The 26,517-nt window shown below is 41.5% G+C and overlaps 4 protein-coding genes across 8 annotated transcripts in view; 3 read left to right on the top strand and 1 right to left on the bottom strand.

Moving 5' to 3' along the window:
• The first annotated feature begins 1,157 nt into the window (after positions 1–1,157).
• Positions 1,158–4,395, top strand: LOC121187813 (P2Y purinoceptor 13-like). Of its 2 annotated transcripts, XM_041047254.1 has the most exons (5): positions 1,158–1,354; positions 1,641–1,668; positions 2,436–2,639; positions 2,730–3,119; positions 3,785–4,395. In XM_041047254.1, exons 3-5 carry the CDS (start codon positions 2,457–2,459, stop codon positions 4,223–4,225), a joined length of 1,014 nt encoding a protein of 337 aa, XP_040903188.1. In that variant the 5' UTR covers positions 1,158–1,354; positions 1,641–1,668; positions 2,436–2,456; the 3' UTR covers positions 4,226–4,395. The 2 variants fall into 2 exon arrangements, with proteins under 2 accessions (XP_040903188.1, XP_040903189.1); XM_041047255.1 differs by lacking the exon at positions 1,641–1,668.
• Positions 4,396–7,409: 3,014 nt separating this feature from the next.
• On the top strand, positions 7,410–16,896 carry mfsd1 (major facilitator superfamily domain containing 1). Of its 4 annotated transcripts, none has more exons than XM_041047128.1 (17): positions 7,410–7,649; positions 7,840–7,892; positions 8,243–8,355; positions 8,446–8,488; positions 8,630–8,697; positions 8,908–9,016; positions 9,152–9,254; positions 9,802–9,900; positions 10,295–10,406; positions 11,635–11,691; positions 12,148–12,304; positions 12,585–12,682; positions 12,822–12,934; positions 13,064–13,111; positions 13,330–13,396; positions 16,414–16,519; positions 16,761–16,896. In XM_041047128.1, exons 1-17 carry the CDS (start codon positions 7,481–7,483, stop codon positions 16,818–16,820), a joined length of 1,575 nt encoding a protein of 524 aa, XP_040903062.1. In that variant the 5' UTR covers positions 7,410–7,480; the 3' UTR covers positions 16,821–16,896. The 4 variants fall into 4 exon arrangements, with proteins under 4 accessions (XP_040903062.1, XP_040903065.1, XP_040903063.1 ...); XM_041047129.1 differs by lacking the exons at positions 16,414–16,519; positions 16,761–16,896 and adding exons at positions 13,951–13,952; positions 14,559–16,220 and having other exon boundaries at positions 7,412–7,649; positions 13,330–13,400; XM_041047131.1 differs by lacking the exons at positions 16,414–16,519; positions 16,761–16,896 and adding an exon at positions 14,561–16,220 and having other exon boundaries at positions 7,411–7,649; positions 13,330–13,401.
• A 180-nt stretch (positions 16,897–17,076) lies between these two features.
• Positions 17,077–18,700, bottom strand: LOC121187600 (P2Y purinoceptor 3-like). Its single transcript, XM_041046917.1, has one exon. The coding sequence runs from the start codon at positions 18,620–18,622 to the stop codon at positions 17,633–17,635; it is 990 nt and encodes a 329-aa protein (XP_040902851.1). The 5' UTR covers positions 18,623–18,700; the 3' UTR covers positions 17,077–17,632.
• Positions 18,701–19,191: 491 nt separating this feature from the next.
• schip1 (schwannomin interacting protein 1) overlaps positions 19,192–26,517 on the top strand; it is a 190,599-nt gene continuing 183,273 nt past the window's right edge. Inside the window, exons 1-3 of the mRNA XM_041046585.1 lie at positions 19,192–19,214; positions 19,468–19,561; positions 26,259–26,326. Coding sequence (XP_040902519.1) covers positions 19,192–19,214; positions 19,468–19,561; positions 26,259–26,326 — 185 coding nt within the window. The remainder of the gene's footprint in view (positions 19,215–19,467; positions 19,562–26,258; positions 26,327–26,517) is intronic.

The raw sequence follows: 26,517 nt of genomic DNA on the forward strand, positions 1-26,517 counted from the left end.
CAAAATCAGAAGGCAAATAGGGTCTGTAAATGAAGCTGCCATGCAAAACAAGTTAGGTATCTGTAGTTAACATCTGAGTCTTGCACATAGGTCTTTTCATTTTTGCAGATGCGTAATCTGTCTATCTGTCTATCTGCTAATGTCATCAATCTGTGGCTTGCTAATTACTTGAGGGTTTTCCTGTACAGATGTATTTTAACTGTTCTGATATGCCCGTATGTCCTCTAGCAAGAACGTGTAAAGTTGTTAAAGTATGCAATAAAGCTTCTATTTGTTGTAACCAATCCAAAAATACAAACTCAAAATTGAGGGATTATTCTGTTCGTTCTTGTATAAGTTTCAGGAACAAACTACTTTTAGAATCATTTGCTTGTCCCTATATTCCAGCTGAGCAAACAAGCTTTTTATTTTTTTCACCAATCGACAGTCCCTAAAGGATTTGATGTTTGCTGTCAACTTGACTGCTGGCAAATGTGGTTATGTGGGGTTTATCTTCTCTTACAGTGTGATGTAACTTAAACAAAAAATGAGGCTGTAGCACAAAATTCCATGTTTGTGATTATTTCTCAGACTTTCCAGTCTAAGTGGGCCCCGGGGACCACACATCTCTGTTTTCTTTTACAGTAAAACATTCCGATTAAACAACAGCAATTTCAAAGTTCATTTCAGGACTTGTAGTAAACACATGCGTGCCATTTCTCAACTACTTTCCTCCACTCTGCCATAATTCCTGGCCCAGATCCAAGCAATATCACACAGGAAATCATGTTGTGTCGTTCTCAGAATGCACTATTTTTACCAGTTTTATTCCCAAGACAAAAGGGAATAAAACTGGAAAAATATGAATGGTAGGGAACATTCAGTCACTTATACTGTACTTCTGTCATGGTAAAGCTTTTATTGATGGTAAGAGTGCTGAAGGGAACAGTAAAAACCCATTTCGTGCAAAGTGCTGTAGATGTCTTTCTCGCCCACTAAAACCACAGCTGTATTTTTTTTTTTTTTTTGACCCACTGGTTGTTCCTGCTAAAGCTAAATATTGTGGTAAGACAAGACAGACACATAGAGTTGGTAAATGAACTGAAGGGTGGTGGGAGGAGCAGTGGGGTGCAGGAGGTTTTTAGATGTGGGTCAAAAAATGAGTCCATGCCTTTAGTGTTCGCCTGTCAACAGCTACTGAGACTGACGCAAGCTAGCGGAGGCAGGAGGACTGGCACGGAGCAGAACAAGCCTCTCAGCAGACAATTGGAACAGGAAGCAAGGAAGGAACGGGTCTTTCACCCCGGAGGAAGACTGGCAAACTCATTGGGATTGTGACAAGACAGCCACACAGTAGCTCCAGAGACCACCCATTGTAAGAGCATCAAATACACATACACACACACACACACTTAAAGAGGGAGAGAGAGAGAGAGAGAGAGAGAAATACTGAGAGAGACCTGAAACTTCCTTAGGTCCAAAGTAGCATTCCTTGCTTAATTAAAAAACCTAAACTAACACCAAGAAGCTTCAGGCACGGGGTGGTTTTTATGTCTTTCTTGTGGGTTTGACAGAAAAAAGGGGAACTGGATATTTCACTTCTTCCTTATTTGAAATACTGCTGTTTTTCATCGTTTTATTTTTCCTCACATGCTCCACAGTCACAGACGATAAGGACGCAACAAAAAGGTAAGACTCAATTAGCCTACCGGTTGCTTCTTCTTGATAAAATACAAGTCTAAGCTAGGCACAAAGAAAGAATTTGTGTAACAACAGTTGTAACAGACCTAACATCAGTATGCACACTAAAACAGACAAAAGTCTGAGAGTATTGCATATGTTGGTTACCACGGCACCTGCTCGTGGCCTCAGTGTTATTCTGAGCTGTTAAGGTTTTCAATGTAAAGACAGCACTCCAGACAGATATACACTCGGGTGTGTGTGTGTGGAGCGGGGGGGTCTTCATCTCTATATATTAAATCTCTGCATCTATCGCTGCATTCTGACTTTAACCAAATTGATGGTCATACCTCTATGAAGTGACTCTGAGAAAGGTCAGTGCTACTGAGTTACCTTTTGTCTAAATGTTGTAAAATGTAGAAGTTACACCACATTTAGTGTTTGTATAAAGGAAAAAGTCAATGCCCCTGGAAGTGGCCTAAAGTGGCCTTTATTTGTCGAATTGAAAGACAGAAATATCTGATCCTTCAGACTTATTTCTTAACATTGGTTATATGAATGAATAAACAAATAAACTGTAACCAATGGAAAACAAACTCAGTGACACCAGATATTTTGAGGAAAGTCTGGAAGATCCAGAAAATAATAACGGAAGACACAATGTTATTACCTTCATATATGTATGTTGTGAAAACAGTATATTAGTGTTCCTTCTTTGCATTTCATATCTTTATAGGACATCTTTCTCACTTCTCTCATCTCTCTCATCACCACAGAGGTCTACCGAAGATCAGAAGATGAACGCCACTCTGTCCAACACCTCCATCAAGTGTGTTCGGGATACTAGCGTAACCGCTGTGGTTTTCCCCTGTCTATACAGCATCCTCTTTATAGTTGCCCTGGTACTGAATTCCTTGGCGGCATGGATCTTCTTCAGCATCCCCAACACCTCTACATTTGTGGTCTTTTTAAAAAACGTGGTAAGTCATGAAGGCTTTATAAATGCTGCTGTCAATGTAAAGCACGCAAGCAATAAAAGAAAAAACAAACTTGGTATCCTTCAACAACAGGTGGTGGCTGACTTGCTGATGACCTTGACCATCCCTCTGAGAGTGTTAAGTGATGCAGGTGTGGGTTCTTGGCGTCTACGCGCCTTCCACTGCCAATACTCTGCAGTTCTCTTCTACATCACCATGTACATCAGCATCCTTTTGCTAGGCCTGATCAGCCTGGACCGCTACCTGAAAATAGTCAGGCCCTTTGGGAAGTGTGTCCTGCAGCAAGTCCGTGTTGGTCAGATGCTGAGTGCAGGAGTCTGGGTGGTAATGTTATCTTTAGCACTACCCAACGTTTTTCTAAGTAACAAGTCACCACTGAACACTGGAGGCAAACTGAAGTGCACCTCCATGAAGAGCCAAGCCGGCCTGATGTGGCATGAAGGATTCAACTACTTCTGTCAGGTAGGTATTAATTGCTTAATTCTCATATTTGTACATTTAATATGAAGTTGGAGCCAGCAGCTGGTCAGCTAAGGTTAGCACAAGGACTGAAAACAGCGGGGGAACAGATCCCCTGGGTCTGTCCAAAGGCTGACCAGCAAATGTACAACTTACAAAATATTATATCAGGTTTGTTAAATCCACAGAACGAAGTCTTTAAAAAAAAACAGTGAGGTTTAACAGGGAATGACAAAATAGACTCTTGGCGGGGAGCATTGACAAAAACCACAAGTAGTAATTGCACGGATTAAGCAAACAAGATATAGTTAACATGTAAACATGTTAATTAGAGAGCTTTGGAGGTGCTGGTACCTGGATTTGGTTTGGAAGCTGACAGGCTTGCTGTTTCTCCTCTGTTTCCAGTCTAAGCAAACAATAGCTTCACTTTTACTTTACAGACATGAGAGTGGTCTCAATCCTCTCATCTGTCAGACAGAAAGCAAAAAAATATATTTTATTTTATTAATTTATATTATTTTATGTTTGCACTGAGATATCTGCAGATTTACAGTGCACGTTTCATTACATAATTATTCAAATCTTGATACTACAACAGTCCTTACTAAACTACAAGAGATCAAAATAAGAACTCCTCTGCTTTGCTGACTGTTGATGTTTATTTGCAGGTGATTTTTTGGGGCACTCTGGCGCTGATGGTGGTTTGCTACACATTCATCAGCAAGAAGGTTTATGAGTCATACAAAGTCTCAAAGAGCAGAAGTCAGGCAGCCAGTCGGAAAACCAAAGCAAAGGTCTTTGTGGTAGTGGGGGTGTTTTTTGTCTGCTTTGCCCCCTTTCACTTTGCTCGCGTTCCCTACACGCTGACCCAAACTCGCAGCATGGCAAGTCACTGCCAAGCACTTTACATTGCCAAGGAAACCACCTTGTGGCTATCAGCCACTAATGTATGTCTGGATCCGCTTATCTATGTGTTCCTGTGTAAGGTATTCAGAAAAAGACTTACAGCTACACTCTGCTGCAAGTCATTCCACAAAGGTACCATGGAATCTCCCACAGCAACATCAACTCAGCAGATGTCACAAATAGCCCACAGTAGCAAACTGTAAAATATTGGACTGCCTCAGTAACACAACGGACAGTGTGCGATGGGACACAATAAATAACCGTGATAGTCAAGGCAAGATGAAACACTGCATTTTATCTTGCTGACAAAGGTTGTAAAAGTTCTAAAAGTATTGAAAAATGACAAAAATAAATAAATAGACAATGCTGTGGGGGAAAAAAAAAATCATGACGTTTCATGTCAGTTATGACTACTGTTTTTGGTACAGTACTAAGAACTTCTGCCGCTTGTTTGCTAAGTCACCCGTTTCCTTAATTGTACTGCTTGTCATTTTCTGCTTCCTTCTCTCTAATCTTGCTCAAACTGCACTTTCCCTTTACAAAACTTTGGCTAAAGGGTAAACATCCTGACAGCACATATTCTCCAGTGATTACACAGCAAGCAAAATGTGACCAGGGACTGAATGATAACAAAATGAGAAGGGAACAAAATTCTGCAATTGACACTGCTTACAGCTGTAACTCCTGTGCAATATAAATAATAATAATAAAATTACTATATACTACAATTGCATGGTGTTTAATTTCTATGCTGGAAACGTTAATCTTGAAAAAAACAGAATTCACAGTAGCTGTACTATTGGGCCAAATGTTTTAATTAGTGTATAGGCCACCACAGACAGAATAAAACCACCTAAACCCTGTCTATTTAACACTTGATGGTGATTGGTATCTGAAGTGATTTTGGTCACTTTGTTGGCAAGAGACCAACAGGAACTGCAGACTCACACTGTTCTAGAGATCGCGTGTTTGATCACGTGTTTGATAACACTGTATGTAAACACCCAGCAAAGCTGCAAGAATTTGCAAGTAGTGCATATAGCCTTATACTGCAGTAGAGTCCGATTGATTTTTGAACTGAAAAAGAGGAGAAAAAATATATAGAACTGGAATAAATTGACTTCTTCCAACACCGCAACACCCGAAGATGGGTTTCAGGACATTCACAAACTGGTTCTGCAGGATTAATGTCACCTCCCACCTGATTTACAATCGTGTCTGCATGTGGGTCTGATTAATGTAATAATGAAATATGATCTTCCTCCATCCCACCCTTCGTCGGCTACGACAGAGGCTGATATTTGGGCAGGAAATTAATGAGCTACAGAGCGGTCATAGCGATGACTGCAGCCAGGGGAAGGACCGTTCATCACCCTCAGATTAAATCCTCTGACAGATGACCCCGCAGTAGTGAATTATGAGAAATTCTAAATGACATTCATGGAAATTAAATAAACCCTAGAGATAGTGTTGCCTAGCAGTATGCACAGACACAAGCTGGCAACAGAAAAGAGCCAGATAAATAGGGGGCAGGTATAGTTAGGGCCTGACAGTTTCATATAACTGGATGCGTGTGGAGGACCTGATGAAACACGGTGCTACAGCTTACATGTCAGAGAAACCTGTCAAGTATACATGACAGAGATGCCAATCAGCAGAGGTTTATAAACTGTTTCATGTCAAGATGCCCCAGAGAGACGGCTTTTAAGCAGCTTATTAGAGCTTTAGACTTAAGCTGTAGGTTAAAAAAAAAGTCATTTCGACACATTGTTCAATTGTTCAAACTTTCACTAAATTAAAAAAAGGATGAAACTGAACAGGCTTACCTCATTCTTTCAAATACTTAAGCTGAAAAGAGGGGTGTACATTACAGATCATCACAGACACACAACTTTAGTGTAAATTCAACCCACAAGCAGAGCCGGAACTGAATAACATGCAAGAACAATGGCAGCCTTAAATTTCACATCTATATGAGAGGGAAAAGCCAGTCTGAAAAAGTCCTTTCAATGTGCAATAACCAACACTGGCCTATAGGGGGCAAAAGAACCTCCCAAAAGCTGACAGACACACAGCCTTAAAGAGCTGTTAACAGCTAGATTACACACTGTGAAAACACAGCACATCATCATCATCCCATGGAATTCAACTTCCACCTAACAAAAAAAAAAAAAAAAAAAAAAAAAAAATCCAATCCATATGCCACTTGTCTGTTCGAATACTTATCTGCTTGTTGCTGCCCAAAAGAGCGTAATTACAGGAGTGACAGTGAACCATAGAGTAATATACAGACTGGCATAAAAAAATAAAACTTTTAGCTTTAAAATGAAGTAGTAAAGTAAAAGGCTAAATGAGGGAATATGCTCAGTAAAACTTAATATTTTGGGGATAATTCTCTGTATTTTATTACTTCATATTATGCACAAAAGTCCTAACAAATCTTTCGGTGCGCTCTTTTAGATAAAATGCATGGCTGCAGAGTTTCATGAATGTGTTGTGTCAGCCTGTCCATAATATACATAATATGCACAATATGCATAATATGCATAAACAGGGGTCTGAGCATAAGAGTGTTTTGGGTTTATCTTTACATAGCTCATACTCATATAAAAAACAAAGCTAAAAACATACCCTCAGAATATGGTTCCTTTAATCAGAGTTTGTTTTATTATAGTATTTGTTTTATTTTTAGGTCGTATGGTCTCACAATTAGTAGATGTATTCAACCAAGAGATACCAATAAATCATTTTTAGAGCTCTTTTTTGTCTATTTTCCTGTTAAATGTGGTTACACTTGGACTTTTTTATGTTTAGGACATAAGGTATTAACCTGTCATCATTGTGACCAAGTAAAAATCTTTATGAATCAATCTACTCACTAATCAATAAAATGTCTAATAATTGAGGGTTTCGTTGAGCGTGCTCCCGCGAGTTCCTTCAACTCAAAAAACACGACTAGCTGGAGCTACAAGCTACGAAGCTAATGCCGCGTTCAGGGAACATCGTTAAACCGCAATCGCGAGAAATCGAGTCGGGAAAGCTGTTCACATTAACACCCGACTTGTAATTCCCAGTTAGAGATACCGGCAATTTCTGACACCAACGATTTGTCCTACGTGGTGAAAAGAAGTGGAGACACGTCAACAAGCGGTTGGTAAAATAAAATACAATATGAACTCCAACTATTAACGTTAACTAATCTGGCTTCACTCAGTGACCGAACCGCTACAAATACACTACACAACAAAATAAGCTGATTTGGGCCATTTATATAGCGTGGCTACCACATTAGCACTAGGCACCGTGGAATAATACGTATTTTAAAAACTTCCCATTCTGCCGACATTACATGAATGCAGCATGACGCCACGTGAGATGCCTGGCGGGTCATATGATCTGTCGCCTACGTCTTCCTGGTTGCCGTAAACTTTCCCTCCGGATCTCCCAAACAAACGAACATGGCGGACTATGAAGAGCGGCGGAGCCTGTTGGGAGATGAGGACGAGGGGTCGTTCACCGGCAGACAGACAGCCAGGGGACCCGGCAGACCGATGCCGGCCATTTGCGACCCCAGCCACATTCTGCACCGAGTGGTTGTCCTGGTATTCATGTGCTTTCTGGGATTCGGTGAGCAGTAAAAAAAAAAAAAAACCTTTCTTCCCTAAGCACCCTGGTAGTTTGTTGTGGAGATTTAACTTAAATTCAGTAAGTTACATTTGGCTTAGAGAAAGCTCGTAGCGTTCTGGCCCCTTGTGGCTCATGTACCGTTAAAGAAATGAACTACTATTAGGTCTTTCATGTTGATATTTTTTTCCAGGAAGCTACTTCTGTTATGACAATCCAGCCGCCCTTCAAACACAAGTCCTCCAGGTAATTCATCTTCTGCAAATGCAAAGTTGCACACCAGGGCATCAGACTATGAATGCAACACATCACATTTCCACTAGACTGAGACAAAGTCCCCCCATTAAGTGATAATTGGTAAACAAAATACAGATTGGACTTCTGTATTCAGGGCAGCATTGATGCAGGGAGTAAAACCTACATAATAATCCAACCAGAACAGTCAAATTACCCTATTTCTAAGTGGAACAGTTTGGACACCGCTGCCATAGACTATACCCTGTGTTTCACACCTAGATTTTAATGTTGAAACATAAAACCAAGACAACTTAAGTGATCAACAAGAGTCTGATATGTTTCCTCCTCGACTGTACCAGGATCTGAACCTGAACACTGCACAGTTCATGCAGCTGTATGCCTGGTACTCCTGGCCCAATGTGGTTCTCTGCTTCCTTGGGGGCTTCCTGCTTGACAGGGTCTTTGGCATCAGGTACAAAGACAAAGTGGATACAAAGAGAGATTAAGAAAAGAGAGTCCGGTTTCATTGTAATCTTTTAATGTTTTTGCTTTTTTTTTGTAGGCTGGGAACCATCATCTTTTCCCTCTTTGTCTGTATTGGACAGGTTGGTTTACTCTGAAATCTAGATGTGAAAGATATTCTATGAATTAAATTATCTGTTTAAATAGGAATAAATGCATATAGAAAATGGATGGTAATTAGATTGTTTTCTTTGGTCTGTTTTATCTTTTCTACCTCCATACAGGTAATATTTGCTGCTGGAGCTTTCGTGAAATATTTCTGGCTGATGGAATTAGGACGTTTTGTGTTTGGGTAAAAAAAAAAAAAAAAATTCAGAATCTTCAAAATTTACCCTAGTAAGCTTGAGCCTGTGTCAAATGTCTAAATCTGAGCCCCAGTGTATTTTTGTTTGGTCACAGATTTTCAGCTGTAAAAGGACATTAAAATCTGAGGTGCGTGTTGATCTTGTACTTCCACATATAACTTACAAGCTCTCCCTCTGTCTTTTCTTTTCCTGGGTAGTATTGGAGGAGAGTCCTTGGCTGTGGCCCAGAACACATATGCAGTCAACTGGTTCAAAGGAAAAGAACTTAATCTGGTGTTTGGCCTTCAGCTCAGCATGGCTCGACTGGTAAGGACACTGGACACTGCCAATGGAACATGGAGTTATACGCGTTTTCAAATACAAATGAGCCTACTATACAAAATACATGTCACTGATACAGTGAATTTAAGTCCATTCACACTCTTCTCCACTCGTCTCAAGGGCAGCACAGTGAACATGAACATTATGGGCTGGGTGTACAGCGAAGTCAAAGATCTTGTTGGCTCTTCTGGACATACTGTACTAGGCGCATCACTCATGATAGGTAAATATTATATAATGTTACGCTTTAACTGGTAGTGTGTGCTTCACTCAAGGAGAAGACTTGAAAGTGGCTAGTGTTAAACATGAAGACTCTGGTTACATGTGCTTTGTCTCTGTCTCTGGTAGAGATACTAGATCCTTTCTCTGTAACTAAAGATCTCAGATAACACAGCTAATGGAGACAGAGAGAAGTGATATAGAGAACTAAAAGTGCTGCTGACTGCTACAGATGAATCACAGGAGTTAGGAGAAGTGTCAGTTCTTGTAATTTTCTGCAACCACTTCTGACTTAAGCTAAAAGTGCTTCCACTTTTGCCTACCCTGCAGTTGTGAGTTTTCCTTTGTAATCTGTCTCCATTTTCCCTGTCAATTAAACTGTAATCTCACTGAGATAAATTCATGTAATCTATTGAATCAATTGGCAGTCATCAGGTATTATGATTAGTACTTCTGGATAACTTTATTGCCAAAATATGACATTTACCATCATTTTTTCTCTCCTCCATATGTATGTATGTTTTCTTTTCTTTTTCTTTTCCTTTCTTTAGCTGCTGTAACCTGCGTGTTCTCACTAATCTGTGCCTTGGTGTTGGCATTCCTTGACAAAAGAGCAGAGAGGATCCTCCACAAGGAACAAGGCAAAACCGGTAATGTATTCTAAGATTATCTTTTTCATCTTTTGTTTTTCCTCTTTGACCCAACACATGTCAACATCTACTAGAATTCCTCCCACAGCCAATGTGGACCACAGCAGAGTGTAGGGCTGTGTTTTGTTTTTGTTGTTATCTACCTAAAATTGACTTTCTGGCTAGACAGTTCATTGGCCTCCATATTTTCTCTGTTTTGGTTTGTTTTCTTTCCGATAACGGGGACAGTTCAGTTCAACATGTCATCGTGTCATTAGTGAATTTTCCCTTTAGAACTTCCAGATTCTTTTGTCAGACAAGTGCTTGTTTTACTTTTACAGTTGTTGAAAGCAAATATCCGTCTCCAGCTGATTTGTGTGTGTGTGTGTGTGTGTGTGTTAATTTTACATATTAGGTGAGGTGATCAAACTGACAGATGTGAAAGATTTCCCCTTCCCACTATGGCTTATCTTCATCATTTGTGTGGCCTACTACGTCGCCATTTTCCCCTTTATTGGACTGGGACAGTGAGTAGTGCATCAGTGCCATCTCTCTCTCAAACTCTCTCTAGTGATCTTTTGAGTGTCTGTATATCACTTAAGAACATTGTCTCATCTGTGTAACTTTAGACAGTCAGTGCTTGCCATATGTCAGTTTTCAGCATGTATTATTAGACCACCCTAATAGATGATTTTAATTTCTACATTTTATTTATTTTAAATATAAAATATACGTTATACTTATATCTTACTGGTGGCTTTAAGAGCTGTGCAAGGGTTATATGTTGGTACATTTTTCTTTCTAAAAGATAAAACTGACAAATCCCAAGATAAGATCATAACTACCAATGCTTTTTTGACTTCCTTTCCCTTTCTGTGGCACACAGTCACTAGCCCAGCTGTTCCTACTGAAGATGGAAATGTTAAACTGCATCATTAATGTTTAGCTTCATTTTTAAAGAGGTCAAACCATTTCTTCAAACATCTGGGGAATGTAGTTTATAGCATACTTAACTCAAACAGGAGTCAATAGTATTGGGGACTATTTTCAGCTGCATATTAATGGACCTGTGGTGCCTTAGTGAATAGACTGTATATGGCAGCAAGATGTTTGTGGGATTGATTGATTGAAGTAAACTACGGTGGCCGTGTTCATGTGGCAAAGGAACTGATGTGATATTAGTAGTTAATGGACAATGATAGTGATCTGTGGCACAAAGGACTAATCTCCTTGGATGCACAGACAGTACTAGTTGACGGGATCGCGGCACAATGCTGCTTTTGCTGACAGTAAAACACTACAGAATAATTTCTATCTAATTCTATTATGAATTAAATAGAGAACCTCCATGAGATGTGTACAACACATGACTAAGGAAAGATTCAACAGTGCAACCTCACAATGCTGCGTTGTCATCAAACCACAAAGGGACGGAGATGGAGTCAGAAATGGAAAGCGGTTTGACAAATGGGTTTGCAGTGAAAGAAACCAATTGAAGCTATCACAACCTGTATTTCCTTCACTGAAAGGCACTCTCAAATCACTTAGCAACTGACATGTTTTTTTCCACAGAGGGTCAGTGCTTACAGAGCAAATAGTTGTTATGCAAATGTGACAGAAACCAATGTATGTAAGACTGAAAGCTACCTGCTGCAGCAGTCATCTGGATTTCTCCTCCCCTCGAGGGCCCATCAATATAAAAGCTAAGCAACCCTCTGTACTGTGAGCCAATTCATCTTGTCTTTTTATTTACAGGGTGTTCTTCATTGAAAAATTCAACTTTTCCCCAGCCGAAGCCAGAGCTGTCAACAGGTAACTCAGATCAGGTGTAATAGGCCATTGAGACCAGTTGCTGATGTATCTTGCACTTCCTTTGTGGGGTGCATTTTTCTTATTCCAGTGGATCATTGGCCAAATTACATTTCCAGTGCAGCAACAGTGAATTTTGATAGCTGAGAAATGTTCCCCACCTGAAGCTGGGGAACAAAGTAAAACACATAAGTTGGCACCACACATGAAAAGACAGATTTTCTCGTTCCTCCTCTCAGATTGCTGTCATTAAACTCATTTTTGTAGATTCTAGTCACAAAGATCAGACATGTATCATATACAGTGGTCAACAGCATTAGTCTCTGTCTCAATCTGTTAAGCACCAGAGAATCTACTTTATCAGTATTGTACTATGGAATTTTGCTTTAAAGGATTTATGTTCTGTACATTTACATCTCTTCAGCATACACCCTTCATTCCATTCTCTGTCTTCCCCAGTATCGTGTACATCATCTCAGCTCCTGCATCTCCAGTTCTTGGCTTTATGGTTGATAGGACAGGAAGGAATGTGGTTTGGGTAATTATTGCTGTGGCCACCACACTCGCTGCTCACATGATGCTGGCCTTCACCTTCTGGAACCCTTGGATTGCCATGGTAATGCCCCTGGCAACCTTTTGTACTGTACTCCAACAATTTTTTTTTTCACATTCATAAACGTTTATAAAATGTCAGTAGACTAACTGGCATTCTAGGTGTGAAAGGTTAATTTTCTACAATGTAGATGGGAGAACTGTGAGTCGCAGTCGTTGAGACTAAAAGTTCCTTGAAACTCAAAGTGAATTTAAAGTAATTGTTGAATTTTTGTCCTACCTGTAGTTGCCTTTTTTTTTTTTTTTAACTTGTAGTAAGGATGTGTTTGCTTGCTTGTTTTCAGTCCCTGCTGGGTGTTTCCTACTCCCTACTGGCCTGTGCACTGTGGCCCATGGTAGCCTTTGTGGTGCCTGAGCATCAGTTGGGGACAGCCTATGGCTTGTATGTACCCTCAGTGGCACTGTTATGACTGACATCATACACATCCTGTTCAACTGGCCAACAGATAATTATAAATAATAGTTGTTTTTTTTTTTTCATTTACACCATTGTTTCATCATCTTCTGCCTTCGTCCACCAGCATGCAGTCGATCCAGAACCTGGGACTTGCTCTCATTGCCATGGCAGCAGGAACTATCCTCGACACCAGAGGATACCTGGTTTTGGAGGTGTTTTTCTGCGCCTGCATTTGCAGTCAGTATTTTCTGTGTGGATCGTGTGTGTGTTTATGAGATTGTAGTCTTTCAAACTCCTGTTAGACACTTTTGAGTGACATTGTGACAAGTAATTTTCCACATTGTTTTCCCCCTGTCTTTCTTGCAGTTGCACTGATGGCAGTGGTGATGCTGTACTTTGTGGATTATTTAAGAGGTAAGGGAAGACCGGAGCCTTGAACTCCTCCACTGCTTCACTTCTCTCACTTGTCTTCTTTCCCTCACCGTATGGCTTCAGATTTTTTTTCCTAGCCTGCCCATCTTCTTCATTTTCTCATGTGGCACTCTTCACTTTACTTTGTCACTGTTAAGCACACTGCTCTCCTTACCACTCGACTCACTTCCTTAATCTCTCCATCTCCCTCTCTTGCTCAGGAGGAGATTTGAACCAGTCAGCTGCAGCCAGAGCCAAACTTCAGAAAGAAGCCACTTCAGATGCAGAGTGAGTAGCTTTGACCCTTCAGAATCCATCACTGCTTTTCCACCCACTTACCCAACAATTAGACAAGCATCTCAGAAACATAATGAACAACCCACTCATATAATCAAGGGGCACAGGCACATTTTGGATAGGGACACTTGCAGGAGCTCCTTTGCTAATTTACTGGATGTGTCCCTAGCTGAACCTGCTGCAGTCAGTTTAATACAAATCTACTGAAATTGGTATATTTTCTTTTCCGTTCTCGCCTGAATGTCCAGTGAGATAAACAGTTTGACAGATTGAGCATGGATCTCAACTGGAAAGTTAACAGTCAATGTCGATGTTTTCCTCATTCAGTGATTCTCAAATGACATTTTTATGGATTTGCTCTTTGATCCCATTTTTCCTCACTCCAACCACATGACTCACATACAGACTTGCAGAAACATGCTTCATGTTACTGTATGTCTACAGCTCCTAGTTTTATTAGTTTGCAAGTTTCAGGAGTGTAAATGGGTGAGGAGTCACGTTATCACATTATATGTTGGTTGATTGAGTAGTCATTTATTTTTAAGTGGTTGTTCCTACAAAATTGCTCATTGCCCCTCTGGTAATAAGGTGCAGCGTGTCATTTATGGCCGTTGATGCTAATTTTTTCGTAAATGATCTCCTGTTGTCGCTTACAAACATTAGTAACGTGCACTGAAAGGGAGCTCATTCTTTGGACAGTTGCCACATGTACTGGCAGGTGAAAAACAAAAGACAGTTTAACTTTGTGACTGAAAACCAGCCACACTGCCTACTTGTCTTCTTGGGTGGTGGCAAAACGTTCGTGCAGAGCAACAGAGCACAGTTAGAGGAAATGGAAACACAGAGGAAGTGGTTTCTCATGTACCAAATGGGCACATTTATTTAGGTTATATACATATACTGGCTGGCTTGTGTCAATTGCACACCACCTGTGGTTGGTTTATTTTGTCATTGCAACATCATAAACCAACCTGTGGTTGGTTTGTTTTGTCATTGCAACATAAAAATAAACAACACATCTCTTTCTCTTTCTCTTTCTCTTTCTCCATCTCTGTTAATCTCTCTAATCTATAGACATAATATATTCTATGTTATGTATGGCTTATGGTGACTGACTAATATTTTTGGTCATTCTTTAATTGATATTTTCCAGATGATGATGATGATGAGGGGAACACACATGGTCCTGGGTTTCAGAGCCAGCAGGCTGCACTGTCCACCCCAAAAGCTGTCAATCAACTGCCATGGGGCAGGACTGTGCTACTGATTCCACCCAGTGCTTTGATGTGTGGCTCTTCCCCTCCAGAACTGACTGTCTGGGCCTGGCTGTTACATAATCCTGTATAAATAGCTGATTTTATCCCGATCAGGATTCTGACAAACTGAAAATCTCATTATGGACAAAGTGACCACTCATACTGACTTTATCTCTGCCTGTTCACTCTCCACTGACTCCTGTATGTGTCAAACTTCAGGGTGAGGTTTCATCAGTTGCACAGAAAAGTTAAAGAAGCTTGAAATGTTTTAAAGCATTTAGATATATGAATTGTTCAGCAGAAGATGAGACTCATATCCTGTGGAAAGGTGCCTATATTGCTGGTACACAGTGATTAATTTTATTACTTGCTAACCCAACTCATAATATAGGGTTCCTATATTAAGTCAGTTGTTTTTATATGTACATAGGTGTAACTTTGTTGATGTTTTAAATGTTTATTAATGTTTCTTTTTACGAATTGTTTTCAGTAGGACTGGCCTTATCACAGAAAACTCTGACTTGTCAGCATTTACAATAACTGCCAACCAAAATCTTCCTTAGTGGACTCTCCTTAGAGCTCATATTCAATTTTAATCATATGCCTCATTGACCTTTTATGGTGTATAATCTCAAAAGGAGCATAGCTCTTTAGTGTTGAAATTTTTATTGCTCAATTCTTTTATTTCTTGATTTCTTTATCTGCTCTTCTTTGGTTCTGGAAGTTCATAAAATTTTATTTTCTGTCGCCTCATCAAATGGAACAATACTATAATGATGAGAAAAAGAATGGGGGAAAAAAAAGAGAGGGAGGCACACTTTTGAGTGCATTTACCCGTATAATGATATGCACAGTTTCAACATTTTACCAACTGTTTTATTAATGTGACCTTTTAAAGGTCATCAGTTCCAGGTATAAATAATGTTTTTTAGGTTGTGTTTTGCTCATTTATCAAGCTCGGGTAATTAACTTGTTGTGAGCACTGTCCCAAATTGTCGCTTGCTTCGTCTGAGCAGCGTGACAAAATATTCATGCACTCTGCAGAACTCTCACTGTTTCAGTAATGTGGAGATTTTGTTTCCCTGTGTTATCAGGGTCGCAGACTGTGGATGATTAACATTCACTACCTCAGTTGGGCAAACGAGTCCAAACAAACTTCCTTACTAAACAGTCAACACATGTAAGACAATGGTCAGTAGCATTAAGTTTAAGATGTTGTGATTGCACATTAAAATGACCACTGAGTCACTGTATCACAGCCAGAAACATGCCCCCCTCTTCACTGGGCACCCATTTGCACTATGATGTTATGAGAGCAGTGCACTCTTTTTTAATTTTTAACTCAATTTGTGTTAAATTACCAAGTGTTACTTATCTATGCACAAGAAGACATAGGTCTGAGGACCTACAGAAGATCCATTGTACAATTGAAAATGGCGAAATTGGAAGGAAAGTCACTTAAAAAAAATCACCTAATGTCTTTTGGTGGAACCTTCACATTTGATACCAGATTGTTCATGGACTAGTTACATTTAATTAAACTCTAATTTGAAAGCGTTGGATTTTTCTGTCATTGTACAACTTTGTTTCTGCAGTAGGTTTTATTCCCAACACCTATGGTTATAACGGATGTTCTCAGCCTTTTGCAACAGGCTGTGGGTGATTAATCCTCTCGGTAATATTTACATAATTGTGCTCATGTTAGTGTTGTGTGTAGAGATGATAAAGATGGCCACATTATTATTCCTGCAGGAATAAAAGGCGGCTGAGTAGGCTGACAGAGGGTGAGCTTGCTAGACTATCACCCATGTCTGCTTTTGGTCTACGTAACCGGTACCTCTCCAGGCTGGGCGCACAGGTATGCACACACACACACACACACCACTTATGATTAAACATAATTCAAACAGAAATCCATTTATTAATTAGTTCAGCCTCTAATGTTGACACTGGCAATACATTTGTGTTTTTTAAGAGAGAACCACAAGGGTTGGTTGTACTGCAGCACCACCAATTAAACAAGAGTTACTCTTGTACAGAAACTGCGGCCTCTTTTTTCCTCTTTACTTTTTAATCTGTCTTGTCCTCTCTGCTCTCAGCTCCCAGACCACTGCTCTACCCATCTGTCATCACTTGCCCACAGGAGTGTTCTGAAATGATGCCTTTCATTCAGCTGCCTGCTCCTCCGACACTGTATCTCTGTGGCTCAGAGAACAGAGTATTCTCATGAAGTGTCACTTTATAAACAAGATATTGAAGCACTTTTTTTTTTTTTTTTTTTTTTTACCTTAAAGGTATTTTTAACCATCACATGGCTGATTATTGTTCTGGATATTTAGACGGGGGTCTGTTCTTTAATATCACCATAACGATTATTTTTGGATCTACCTCAAGTAGTTTTTTTTCTATTTGTCCCACACGTGAGGTGTTGTGCCTTTTACAGAAACCACACAACAGCTGAGTTGTGTTTGTTTTTGTTTTGTTTTTTGAGTTTTTTTCCCCCAAAAAATTCATTTCATAAAACTGGGCTGATTCTTTATGGTGCCTGGATGCTGTTCTCGGGGTCTGTTTGAGAGACTCAACCCTCTGCAAACGCCAGAGGGCAGTGATTCCCACAAATGTTTCATTTCAGTTCTGGCCACAATATCGCTGCTTTTCAATAACCGCCTTCAGCAATCTGAGTATTTGCAGTGTCAGTTAGTTCCTTACTTTTGCTGATCCTCCAGGTTTTATAGTTTACAATAGGTTTGTAGAATAAATTATAGTGTACCAAAAGTATGCCTGACAGGTCATGGGTTTCTGTGACCTGTTGAATGTTGCCAAATACATATTTTTATATTTAAAATAATAAAAGGAGTTATTAAACACAGCTTGTAGACGGTGTTGGGACAGCCCATACCGTTATTAATGTCCAGTTACTCATTACAAAAGAGTCACTGTATAGACTGACGAGTCCTCTGATGGATGTTGTCTACCCTCCGAACCTGTTCGTGCTGCCTACATCCACCAGAGACACTCCGGGCTGCACTCTCTTCCTCCTACACAGCCAGGTCCAGAGCTTCTGACGGTGCCAGTGAGAGCCCCAAAAGTAGAGGAGAGGATTTGCGCAGCAGTTGAAACTGACCACCGGTTCCCAGACTTTATAGGAGATCATGACCACATTCAGCAGATGACAGTTTCCGGGCCTGTAGACCCTCACAATCAAGTAGACGGTACGAGCAATGTGATAAGGCACAAAACACACCACGAACATGAGACACACAAGTAAGAGAGTGTACAGGGACTTGTTACGCATACGAGCAGTCCTGCCGTTGGAGATTCTGTCCGCGCCCCTGCAATAAAGCACCTTTATCATGGAGCAGTAACAGGTGATCACGACCAGGAATGGGATCAGAAAACCCACTATGGCTAAAAACAGACCATAGGGGAAGTAAACGTTAAAGTCTTTCGGGTTAGTCATTTCGAAGCACACAGTCATGTTGTTGATCACACCCGTGTGCGCAAAGACCAGGGTAGGTAAAATCTCTGCAGTGGCCAGGACCCAAACCGAGCCTGACGCAAAGAGCGCGAGTTTTTTTGTCCTGAGCCGCACAGCGGCGATGGGGAAACACACTCCAAGGAAACGGTGCACGCTGACGCAGGTTAGAAACATCATGCTACAGTGGAGGTTGACGTAAAAGAAAAATCGGACGGCTTTGCAGATGATGTTGCCGAAGGGCCACAGGCCTCCCATGGCATTGCTGATGATGAGAGGGGGCAAGGCCAGCACGTAGAGAAGATCCGCCGCTGCGAGGTTGGTCAGGTAGATCACGGTGCTGCTCGAGCGGCGCGTCCGACAGCACACACTCCACAGCAGGGCGCCGTTCAAACTCAGGCCCAGCAGAAACACAAGACTGTAGGACACTGGTAGAAGGATCCTTTTGTAGTAGTTAGTCACTGGACAGACTCGGAAGTCCTCCATTCAAAAGATCAACTCTGATGGTTTGATAATTTTGGAAACCCAATCACTAAACACGGTCTGAACTTTGATTACCTGATAGATGGGCGAGCCCTCCTTACACCTCACCTGCCTGCAGCTCATCTAGCTGCTGTGTCTGGATGACCTGTGCTTCGTTAAAAAAAAAAAAAAAAAAAAAAAAAAAGCAGGTGTTTGTTCAACTTGTGCGTCCCTCCTGTTCCCAGCCCGCACCTGTGTAATGTAAACCATCATAACGCCATATCTAGGCTATGAGCAAATAGATTGGCACACCGTGAAGCATTTCAAAAGGCTGGCACAATAGGCTGAGATACTGTAGTATGTGATTGCCCTTCCCCGGAGAGAAGGCGCGCGCAGATAATTAATGCTGTGATTAAAGCCGATTGCCAAGTTAAATGACACTGTCGACACGCGCGGAGGGCGCTGTATAAAAACGCGCACACGCTCAGCATCCCATTGGCTGCGAGAATTTTCCCAAGTCTGGTCTCTCTCCGGCTGCTCCCGACTCCAAGTGTTCACTTCATCTCTGTCTGACCGCGGAGAGAGAGCTCGTCATGCGGAGGAACGGCTCGTACAGGTCAGTGTCACATCCACCGACTCACACATGAAGAGAAACAGTGTTTATTTAGGACAGATGACAAGCTCCGGCACAGGCTGCTTCGACATGCACTGATGAGTGTTAAGATCCTGCATAACGGCACTCTCTGCAGCAGGACAGAGATGAGTACAGACTGTTCACATACTCAGAGCTTAAGGCAGATGTAATATTTGGAGAGTTTTTTTTTGTGTGTGTGTGTGTGTGTGTCTTAACTTGAGCGGTGTCCTTCCAGAAGCACGTATCAGGGAGAAGAGGCGAGGCTGCGCAGCGGGAGTCAGACTGTGGCTCGGGAGAGGAAACACCTTGCTCTGTGCATAAATAACCAGGTAAGAGGCATTCAGAGGAGAGGGCAATATTCAGCCTATTAGAGTATGTGTCCTAAATGGATTGCATATGTTTCCTCCGCGTCCCTGGGAAAATGCTGCTGGTAGATGATGGTATCTTGTCTCTCGGTAACAGTTCAGCAATGATGTAATTCACTTTCTGATCCCTTTTTTTTTTATTGGAGCAGGAAGTTGACGTTAATACTGCTCAGAAGAGAGAGAGAGAGAAATAATACCATAGTCCATGCAACCGTCCATTTTAAAAGCAACGTGACAACGTTTAAGCAACTATTTTCCTGGTGGTTTATAGCAGAGAAGTACCAGCACCATGGACAGTGAAACTCCATGTAGTAACCTTAATTGCTTTGAATTTTGCTTCCCTTTTTCACCCATTCAAATGGCACAATTTCCTGTATTCAGTGTGGTTTGGGAAATTGCTTTTTCATGTTGGCTTGAGGCCACTTTAAGATTTTTTGTCATGGCAGCAGCTGAAAAGGTCTCATTTATACTACATATTGTACCTCCTGCTATAAATGACTACATTTTCAGCAGGGAATAGTGAAGGCATAGCTGAAACGTTCAGCTGACAGAGGAGGTCTACCCTGTCTCCTCAAGCAGAGACCTGAGCTCATGTAAAGGGAAAATAAATAAACTCTGACAGTTGGTTTTGAAGAGAGTGTTGTAATTGACTTCGTAATGTGAATCAGTTTTGCTTGAATTATCTTTAACAGAAGTATGCAGTGTTTCTTTATGTGCTTCGCTGAGTGTAGGTGCACAACTTCACCTGGTTGTATTGAGCTTCTGAATATTTAATGCCAGTGATGTAGTGTTGCGCATTATCAGCGGCAGGGGATATTGAGCGCATGAGCTCTGAAAGCACTGTTCCATCACAGCTTTCGACTTACTCTGCAATATATTATAATGGTGCAGCCCCCCCAACACGCAGACACACAATCACACATGCTCTTGTTCATAGCATGTTCCCCTAAACTTTCTCATTCAGATTTGTTCCAGTCCTTTCCCACTGCATCACCTGACAGCTGAATTTCATTATCACTCCACAAAAATGACATTTCCAAATTGATCTAGCTGAACTCTGTGATACACCTCGTCAGAGGAGGTTCATATAAGACTGGTGAGGAAGATACGAAGAAGCTTGCTGAAGGACTAACCAGTAATTGGTGTGTGAAATATGAGTGAGGATAGAAATGCAGGTTATTGGTTATGGAGGCTACTCCACTTGCTGTCTGTGTGAGTGATTCAGATTCATTGCTGAGGCATGAACCCCCTGAGAAACACATTAATCTATCCAGCTATTACCCCGTAATCAATGGGACAGTGGAATTTTACGGCCACGGGTCCGTGTTGTTAACCATTTTACACAGAGCTTATTTAAACAGCATGCCAAAGGGGAGTCACGTTTAATGGGGTTAAGCATGAAATATACAATACAGGTGACATTGTTGACACAGCACTTGCAGCTGGGATCTTGAAATTCATTCATCAGTATCATGCTTGAAGCTCCTTGATGCTCCTAATTAAATGAACATGCGGAAAAACATGTCCCAGTATGCCACCTTCTTAATGAACTTATGTTTGTGCTCAACAGGAGCAGAAGTCCTGAGTACAGGGGTGGCATTCAGACCCTGTACCATAGGACAGGATAGTATCAGCTCACCACCGCAAACTATGGATGTCAGACATAGATACATCGTTCTCTAATATATAAAGAAGGATGTACATAGTGGGAGTGTGGTGCCAGGGAAGGGTATCATATTTCAGAAGTGCATTATTGTCTCTCCCCCAGTGGGACAGAGCTGTGCTGAGTGCCGTTTGTGCCAGCTCACTCAAACGCTCCACGATTGAGTCGTAATAACCTGCACAGGAGCGAGATGTGCCCGCACACTGACAGATAGCTGTCTCTCATCCCACTGTGGCCATATGACAAAGAAATATACATCCTCTGTGTGTGCGTCTGTCTGTTTGTGTGTGCATGCGTGCTCTGGTTCATTGCCACATAAAAAACAAAATGTGTCTTTTTTTTGCCTTTTAAATGCACCATAACTCCTACAAAACGTACACAAAAATGCATGCATGGACGCACACGTGCGCAGCCCCACAGACACACACTCTCCTGTCAGTTTTGTAGTCATTTCCATCCATTCCCATTACCATGTCTTGGAAGGCTGGTTTGGTCTAAATGAGTGAGCCTAGTCTTTGATCACTGAAAGAAGCACCCTTAGCGATGATGGGCATGTGTGTGAACATGCTCTCACTCCCTTCCTCGCCATATGTTAAGCAGAGCGGCTCTCTACTGTTTAATAGCAGCAGAGGGACTAGTCCCAAGCGCTCCATTTTGCATTTTGATAGACTGTATGATCATTTTTTCACTCTCACACCTCCTTCATCTCTAGTTGTCACACCTCACCCACCTCCACACTTCTTGAGATGACTTCTTCTCCTTTTCCATTTTAGAATAATCTTGTGCCCCTCCTTTTCTTCCTTGCTGATGCCCTCCTGTGTCCCTTATTGTACATCCCAGATTAGATTTTTTTTTTAGCCTCTTTAAATGTTCAACATTCAGTACCATCGGCTCAATAGGTTGTATTCTGTATACATTAGTGTTTAAGTAATTAATCAGTTAGCAAAAACCAGCCAAAAGTCAATCGATAATGATTTTGGTACTGGATCAGACACAATTTTATGCTTGTGCTTGTTTCAGCTTCTCATTTTCTTCTGTTCTTTGTTTTTATATCATATATATCAGATATGTTAACTGATAATGAAAACAATTAAAAAAGCAGCTCTAGCATGCATGCAGTTTAATGGGTCTTCTGGGTGTGGGGCATTTGTTTTGTTCGTACCTATAAAAACCTGTGAATGGCTCTGAAAGGAATGGGTCTGTCTGTGTTTGATGAACTGCTTAATTATAGATATGAAATTAACCTCACATCTGTATGTGTGCATGATGTAAGCCTCCTTGGTGTCGCTATTCCTTTATCTGTGCCTTATAGGTCTGTTTACAGCTCCTGCTCTAGCCTGGTATTGATGGCTGTGTAACTGCAGAAACTGTTCTCTCTCTGCAGTTTCAGTCAATGCAAGTTTATCATTTTGAGCCTTTGTCAATTTATGCCTCCAAACCTGCATGTCTTTCTTTCTCTCTCTTGTTACCCTCCTCTCGTCTCAAATAGGATTTAAAGGTTTGAGCAACATTACATAAACTCATCCATTTGCCTCAGTAGAAAGTACTTGCTTTACTCCATAGCCATAACACTAAGAGAAAATTGCATTTCAAATCATGTAATCACATGAACACATCAGTAACACCTACATCCCTCAGTGGGCTGTTTTTGTGCTCAGGGACTCAGGCGAAAGAGTAAATGTTGACTTCCATAGTACTCCTCACACGCACTGCGCATGTAAATTGATTTCCGATGTTGCGATTAACGAGCATCTCCACTGGTATAGCCCTTCTCCTGATTGGACATTTCCCCTGGCTGATCGGCAAGTCGAGCTGCGTATAAACAACCAATGGCCTGATGCAGATGTTTCAGCGCATCACCACGCTGCAACCAAATCCTCTGCGATCAGATCTGTGTGTGTGTATGCTGGCATGTTTGCTCCCTTAGTGCATTCAGGTGTGTGTCTGTGTTCATGTGCTTATATGCGTGTGGGAGTTTCTTCTCACAGAGAGACCACATGAGTCTGAAGGGCACAAAGAGCTGACCATCTCTCGCACACCAGAAGGAATAAGCTTTTGTCTGTGTGTGTGTGTGTCAGTGTGGACATTCTGCTATTCCTGCCATCGATCTCAGTGATAGAACTAGGACTCTGAGAAATTATGATTTCAATAACTCATCAATTAAAGGGAAGCAGACTCTGCTATGTGCCCCTTCCTTCCTCTTTTCCTCCCTTCTCTCATTTTTCAGTGACATAATTCTTATTAATGTCTTTCCTCACCTTCCCTAGCTTTTCAGTCTATTGATTGCCCTTATTTTGATATTGAAAATAATACGGAAAAGCTGTTTACATGCCCAGCAGAAGAGGATTCAGCTAATGTCCCTGTTTTTATTCAATCACGTATTCAGCTATTGATTTGATAGATTGTCGTGTAACCTCTAGCCTACAAGTACTGTGTTTCTCCAGCTGTCCACAGCTGCAGTTGTATTGCTATCTTTGGTATTTCTGTTGCTCATATACAGCTTTAGTGCATTTTATCTGGTCCAGAGACCCAAGATATTACAGTTGGTTGTAAACACACAAAATATAGTAACTGTAAAAAATGACTAACACAAGGAAAGAAAAAAGTCAAAAGAGTAGTAACATTTCCATAATGAAACTTTTCAATTCAATTTTATTTATATAGCGCCTTCCACAATCAAAATTGCCTCAAAGCGCTTTACAGAGACCCAGAGCCTGACCCCAGAGTAAGCACTTAAGGCGACAGTGGCAAGAAAAAAACTCCCTTTTAACAGGAAGAAACCATGAGCAGAACCCGGCTCATATGGGGCCGATGGCCGGGCTGGGTGAAAGTAGGAAAAGGAGGAAGATAGGACAGCTGGGAATGGAGGAGAGGAGGGGAAGAACATGCAGCGTAACACCACCTAGACAGCCAGCGACGGAATGATGACATGCGGCTAAACATGTCATCACTGGTCAAATCAGACAGGGGTCCAGAGAAAACTATGGAGTCCGACATTGTTTTGGCATAGTTACACACCGATTCCACAATAATTTTAGTGAACTCCGATTGGCGTAATCGGGTGTCATTGCCGCCGATATGAATAACAATCTTACCAAATCTACGTTTATCCTTAGCCAGCAGTTTTAAACATGATTCAACGTCGCCCGCTCGGTCCCCAGGAATGCATTTAACTGTGGTCGCTGGAGTTTTTTCCTCAGCGGGTGTGTCGCTGATTGGGTCAAATCTGTTTGAAACGTTAAGCGGTTGATGGTGAACCACGGGCGGTTGATGGTGAACCACGGGCGGTTGTTTCAGGCTATGCTTCCTTTGGACTGCCACCCAGCTGCCCTGGCCTCCCGGCTGCTCGGGAGCTGCCGGGGAACGGCTAACAGGAGCTAAAGTAGGACGGCTAGCTGAAGCTACTCTAGGCTGGTCCGCACCAGCTACGGGGGATTGACTAGCTAGCGCAGCTACGGGGTGGTTATCTATGGTGCGGAGCCGAGCCTCTACTTCCCTCAGCTTCGCCTCCAATGCTACATTTATTACACATACCATTATCGCTAAAGGAGGCAGAGGAGTAACTAAACATCTCACACACCGTGCAAGAGAGAGGAGAGACAGCAGGAGAGAGAGAGAAAGAGAGAGAGAGAAGCCATTGCTAACAGCTAAGCTAGCGGACCAGAGTTAGAGCGATTATTTTATCGTGTTAAATCCCAAGGGACCCGTGCACAACAGATGTTTAACTAAAGCAGTATACGTGTAGAAGAATTCAGAGACTGACCACAGAACACGGCAAAGTTCATGTTGATTGATACGCTAGGATAACACTCGTAACACCACAGTGCAGAAGCAGCAAACAGGAAGTGACACAGTACGTTACCACCACGTCAGACGTGATTCAAGTTTTAATCATAGTATGAATGCTTTGCAATTGCAATTGATCATGATAATGGCATTAAGATGTATTATTGTGGCTGTAAATCAGACAGGTCTGCCATTTAGCACGCCCCCTAGATGTATATTTCAGCACACGTTTGTCTTTGTATTTTAATGTATTTTAATAACACATCTGCAGTTAGTACAGCGCAACACTTGTTGAAACGATTATATTTTAAATCCTTTGCCTGCCACTTAATCCCTACAGGCTTCACTGAGAGGAATAGCAAGAACACTGAGAACTGTTCAGCTAATACAGCTTTAGAGCACAGAGTCTGGACTACATGTATTCAAACATACATAACATAAGCTTATAGATTCATACAAAAACACACAACAGATGGGAAACAGTGTTTGGTGGCATAATATTTTGCACTATGATTTCCAAAGGGTGCATTTTATTTGTATGCATTAAATATCAGAGGGTACAATTAAGTTTCAGTCAGTCAGTTTGTGTGATGATGTTTAAAGTGGGGTTTGGGACTGACTGAAGTAGTGAAGTTCAAAGTTGCTACTTACAACTGCTAAATGCTCCGTTATGTGCACCAGCCGACTGATGGTTGGTGCTGAGCAGGTAGCGTACAGTGGGTGGATCATAGAATAATAGAGATGGAGCTGCTTTGCTTCGTTGGGAGCATATCCATCTGCCTAGTTCCACTGAGCTTTATGGCAGTGGCTTCAGAGCTGCCTGAGAAGGGCCTCACCCCCTGGCCTGCAGCTGGTGTCTGGCTGGTTGGCACCTGCAGAGCACACACAGGCGGTTATGCATCAGCAATAGAATACCAGTTGTTTTCCTTCTGTGTGTATGATTATTTATGCCTATGTTAACACACCCAGATACGCTGCCACTCTTAAGGTTAATAAACAAAAACAAATGATAAAAAGAGCAGTTTTCTTCTGTTTTGGCCCAGTTATGCAGCCATGCCAGACAGAGAGTGTGTGTGGGTGGAGGAGCAGTTACACATACACAAAATGCTGCGGATTTATTATTGTATCTTACCAAAGCACAGATCATCCTGCATCGTATGCTTGGCATAGACAATTAAGAACCTTGACATATTGGTGTTATTCATTGCACAGGAAGAAGTGAAGAGATATCATCGCTACTGCAACCACGGCGGAGGGCAAGCAGTTCCCAAGGTGGAGAGGTAAGCCACTACACAGTAAAGCAATGCAATAACGTTAAGCCCCTACTGTACAAGACTCTTCTCTCCCATAACAACACCTTATTTTATAATGGGAAGTCCTCACAGTTTGACATATAAATTCATTGATTTCTAACATACAGGATGAGTTGTAAACAGTGTTTGCTGTTTTTTGCTGTGTTGGACCTCATATT

Source organism: Toxotes jaculatrix, chromosome 9, assembly GCF_017976425.1.
Source record: "Toxotes jaculatrix isolate fToxJac2 chromosome 9, fToxJac2.pri, whole genome shotgun sequence".
NCBI classification, from domain to species: domain Eukaryota; kingdom Metazoa; phylum Chordata; class Actinopteri; family Toxotidae; genus Toxotes; species Toxotes jaculatrix.

Bases quoted from the DNA above. Each gene is read 5' to 3' on its own strand.
- LOC121187813 (XM_041047254.1), top strand. From the start codon at position 2,457: ATGAACGCCACTCTGTCCAACACCTCCATCAAGTGTGTTCGGGATACT. The intron at 2,640-2,729 runs GTAAGTCATGAA...CTTCAACAACAG, and splicing joins TGGTCTTTTTAAAAAACGTG to GTGGTGGCTGACTTGCTGAT. The intron at 3,120-3,784 runs GTAGGTATTAAT...GTTTATTTGCAG, and splicing joins GATTCAACTACTTCTGTCAG to GTGATTTTTTGGGGCACTCT.
- mfsd1 (XM_041047128.1), top strand. From the start codon at position 7,481: ATGGCGGACTATGAAGAGCGGCGGAGCCTGTTGGGAGATGAGGACGAG. The intron at 10,407-11,634 runs GTGAGTAGTGCA...TTTTATTTACAG, and splicing joins CCCTTTATTGGACTGGGACA to GGTGTTCTTCATTGAAAAAT. The intron at 12,935-13,063 runs GTCAGTATTTTC...TCTTTCTTGCAG, and splicing joins TTTCTGCGCCTGCATTTGCA to TTGCACTGATGGCAGTGGTG.
- LOC121187600 (XM_041046917.1), bottom strand. From the start codon at position 18,622: ATGGAGGACTTCCGAGTCTGTCCAGTGACTAACTACTACAAAAGGATC.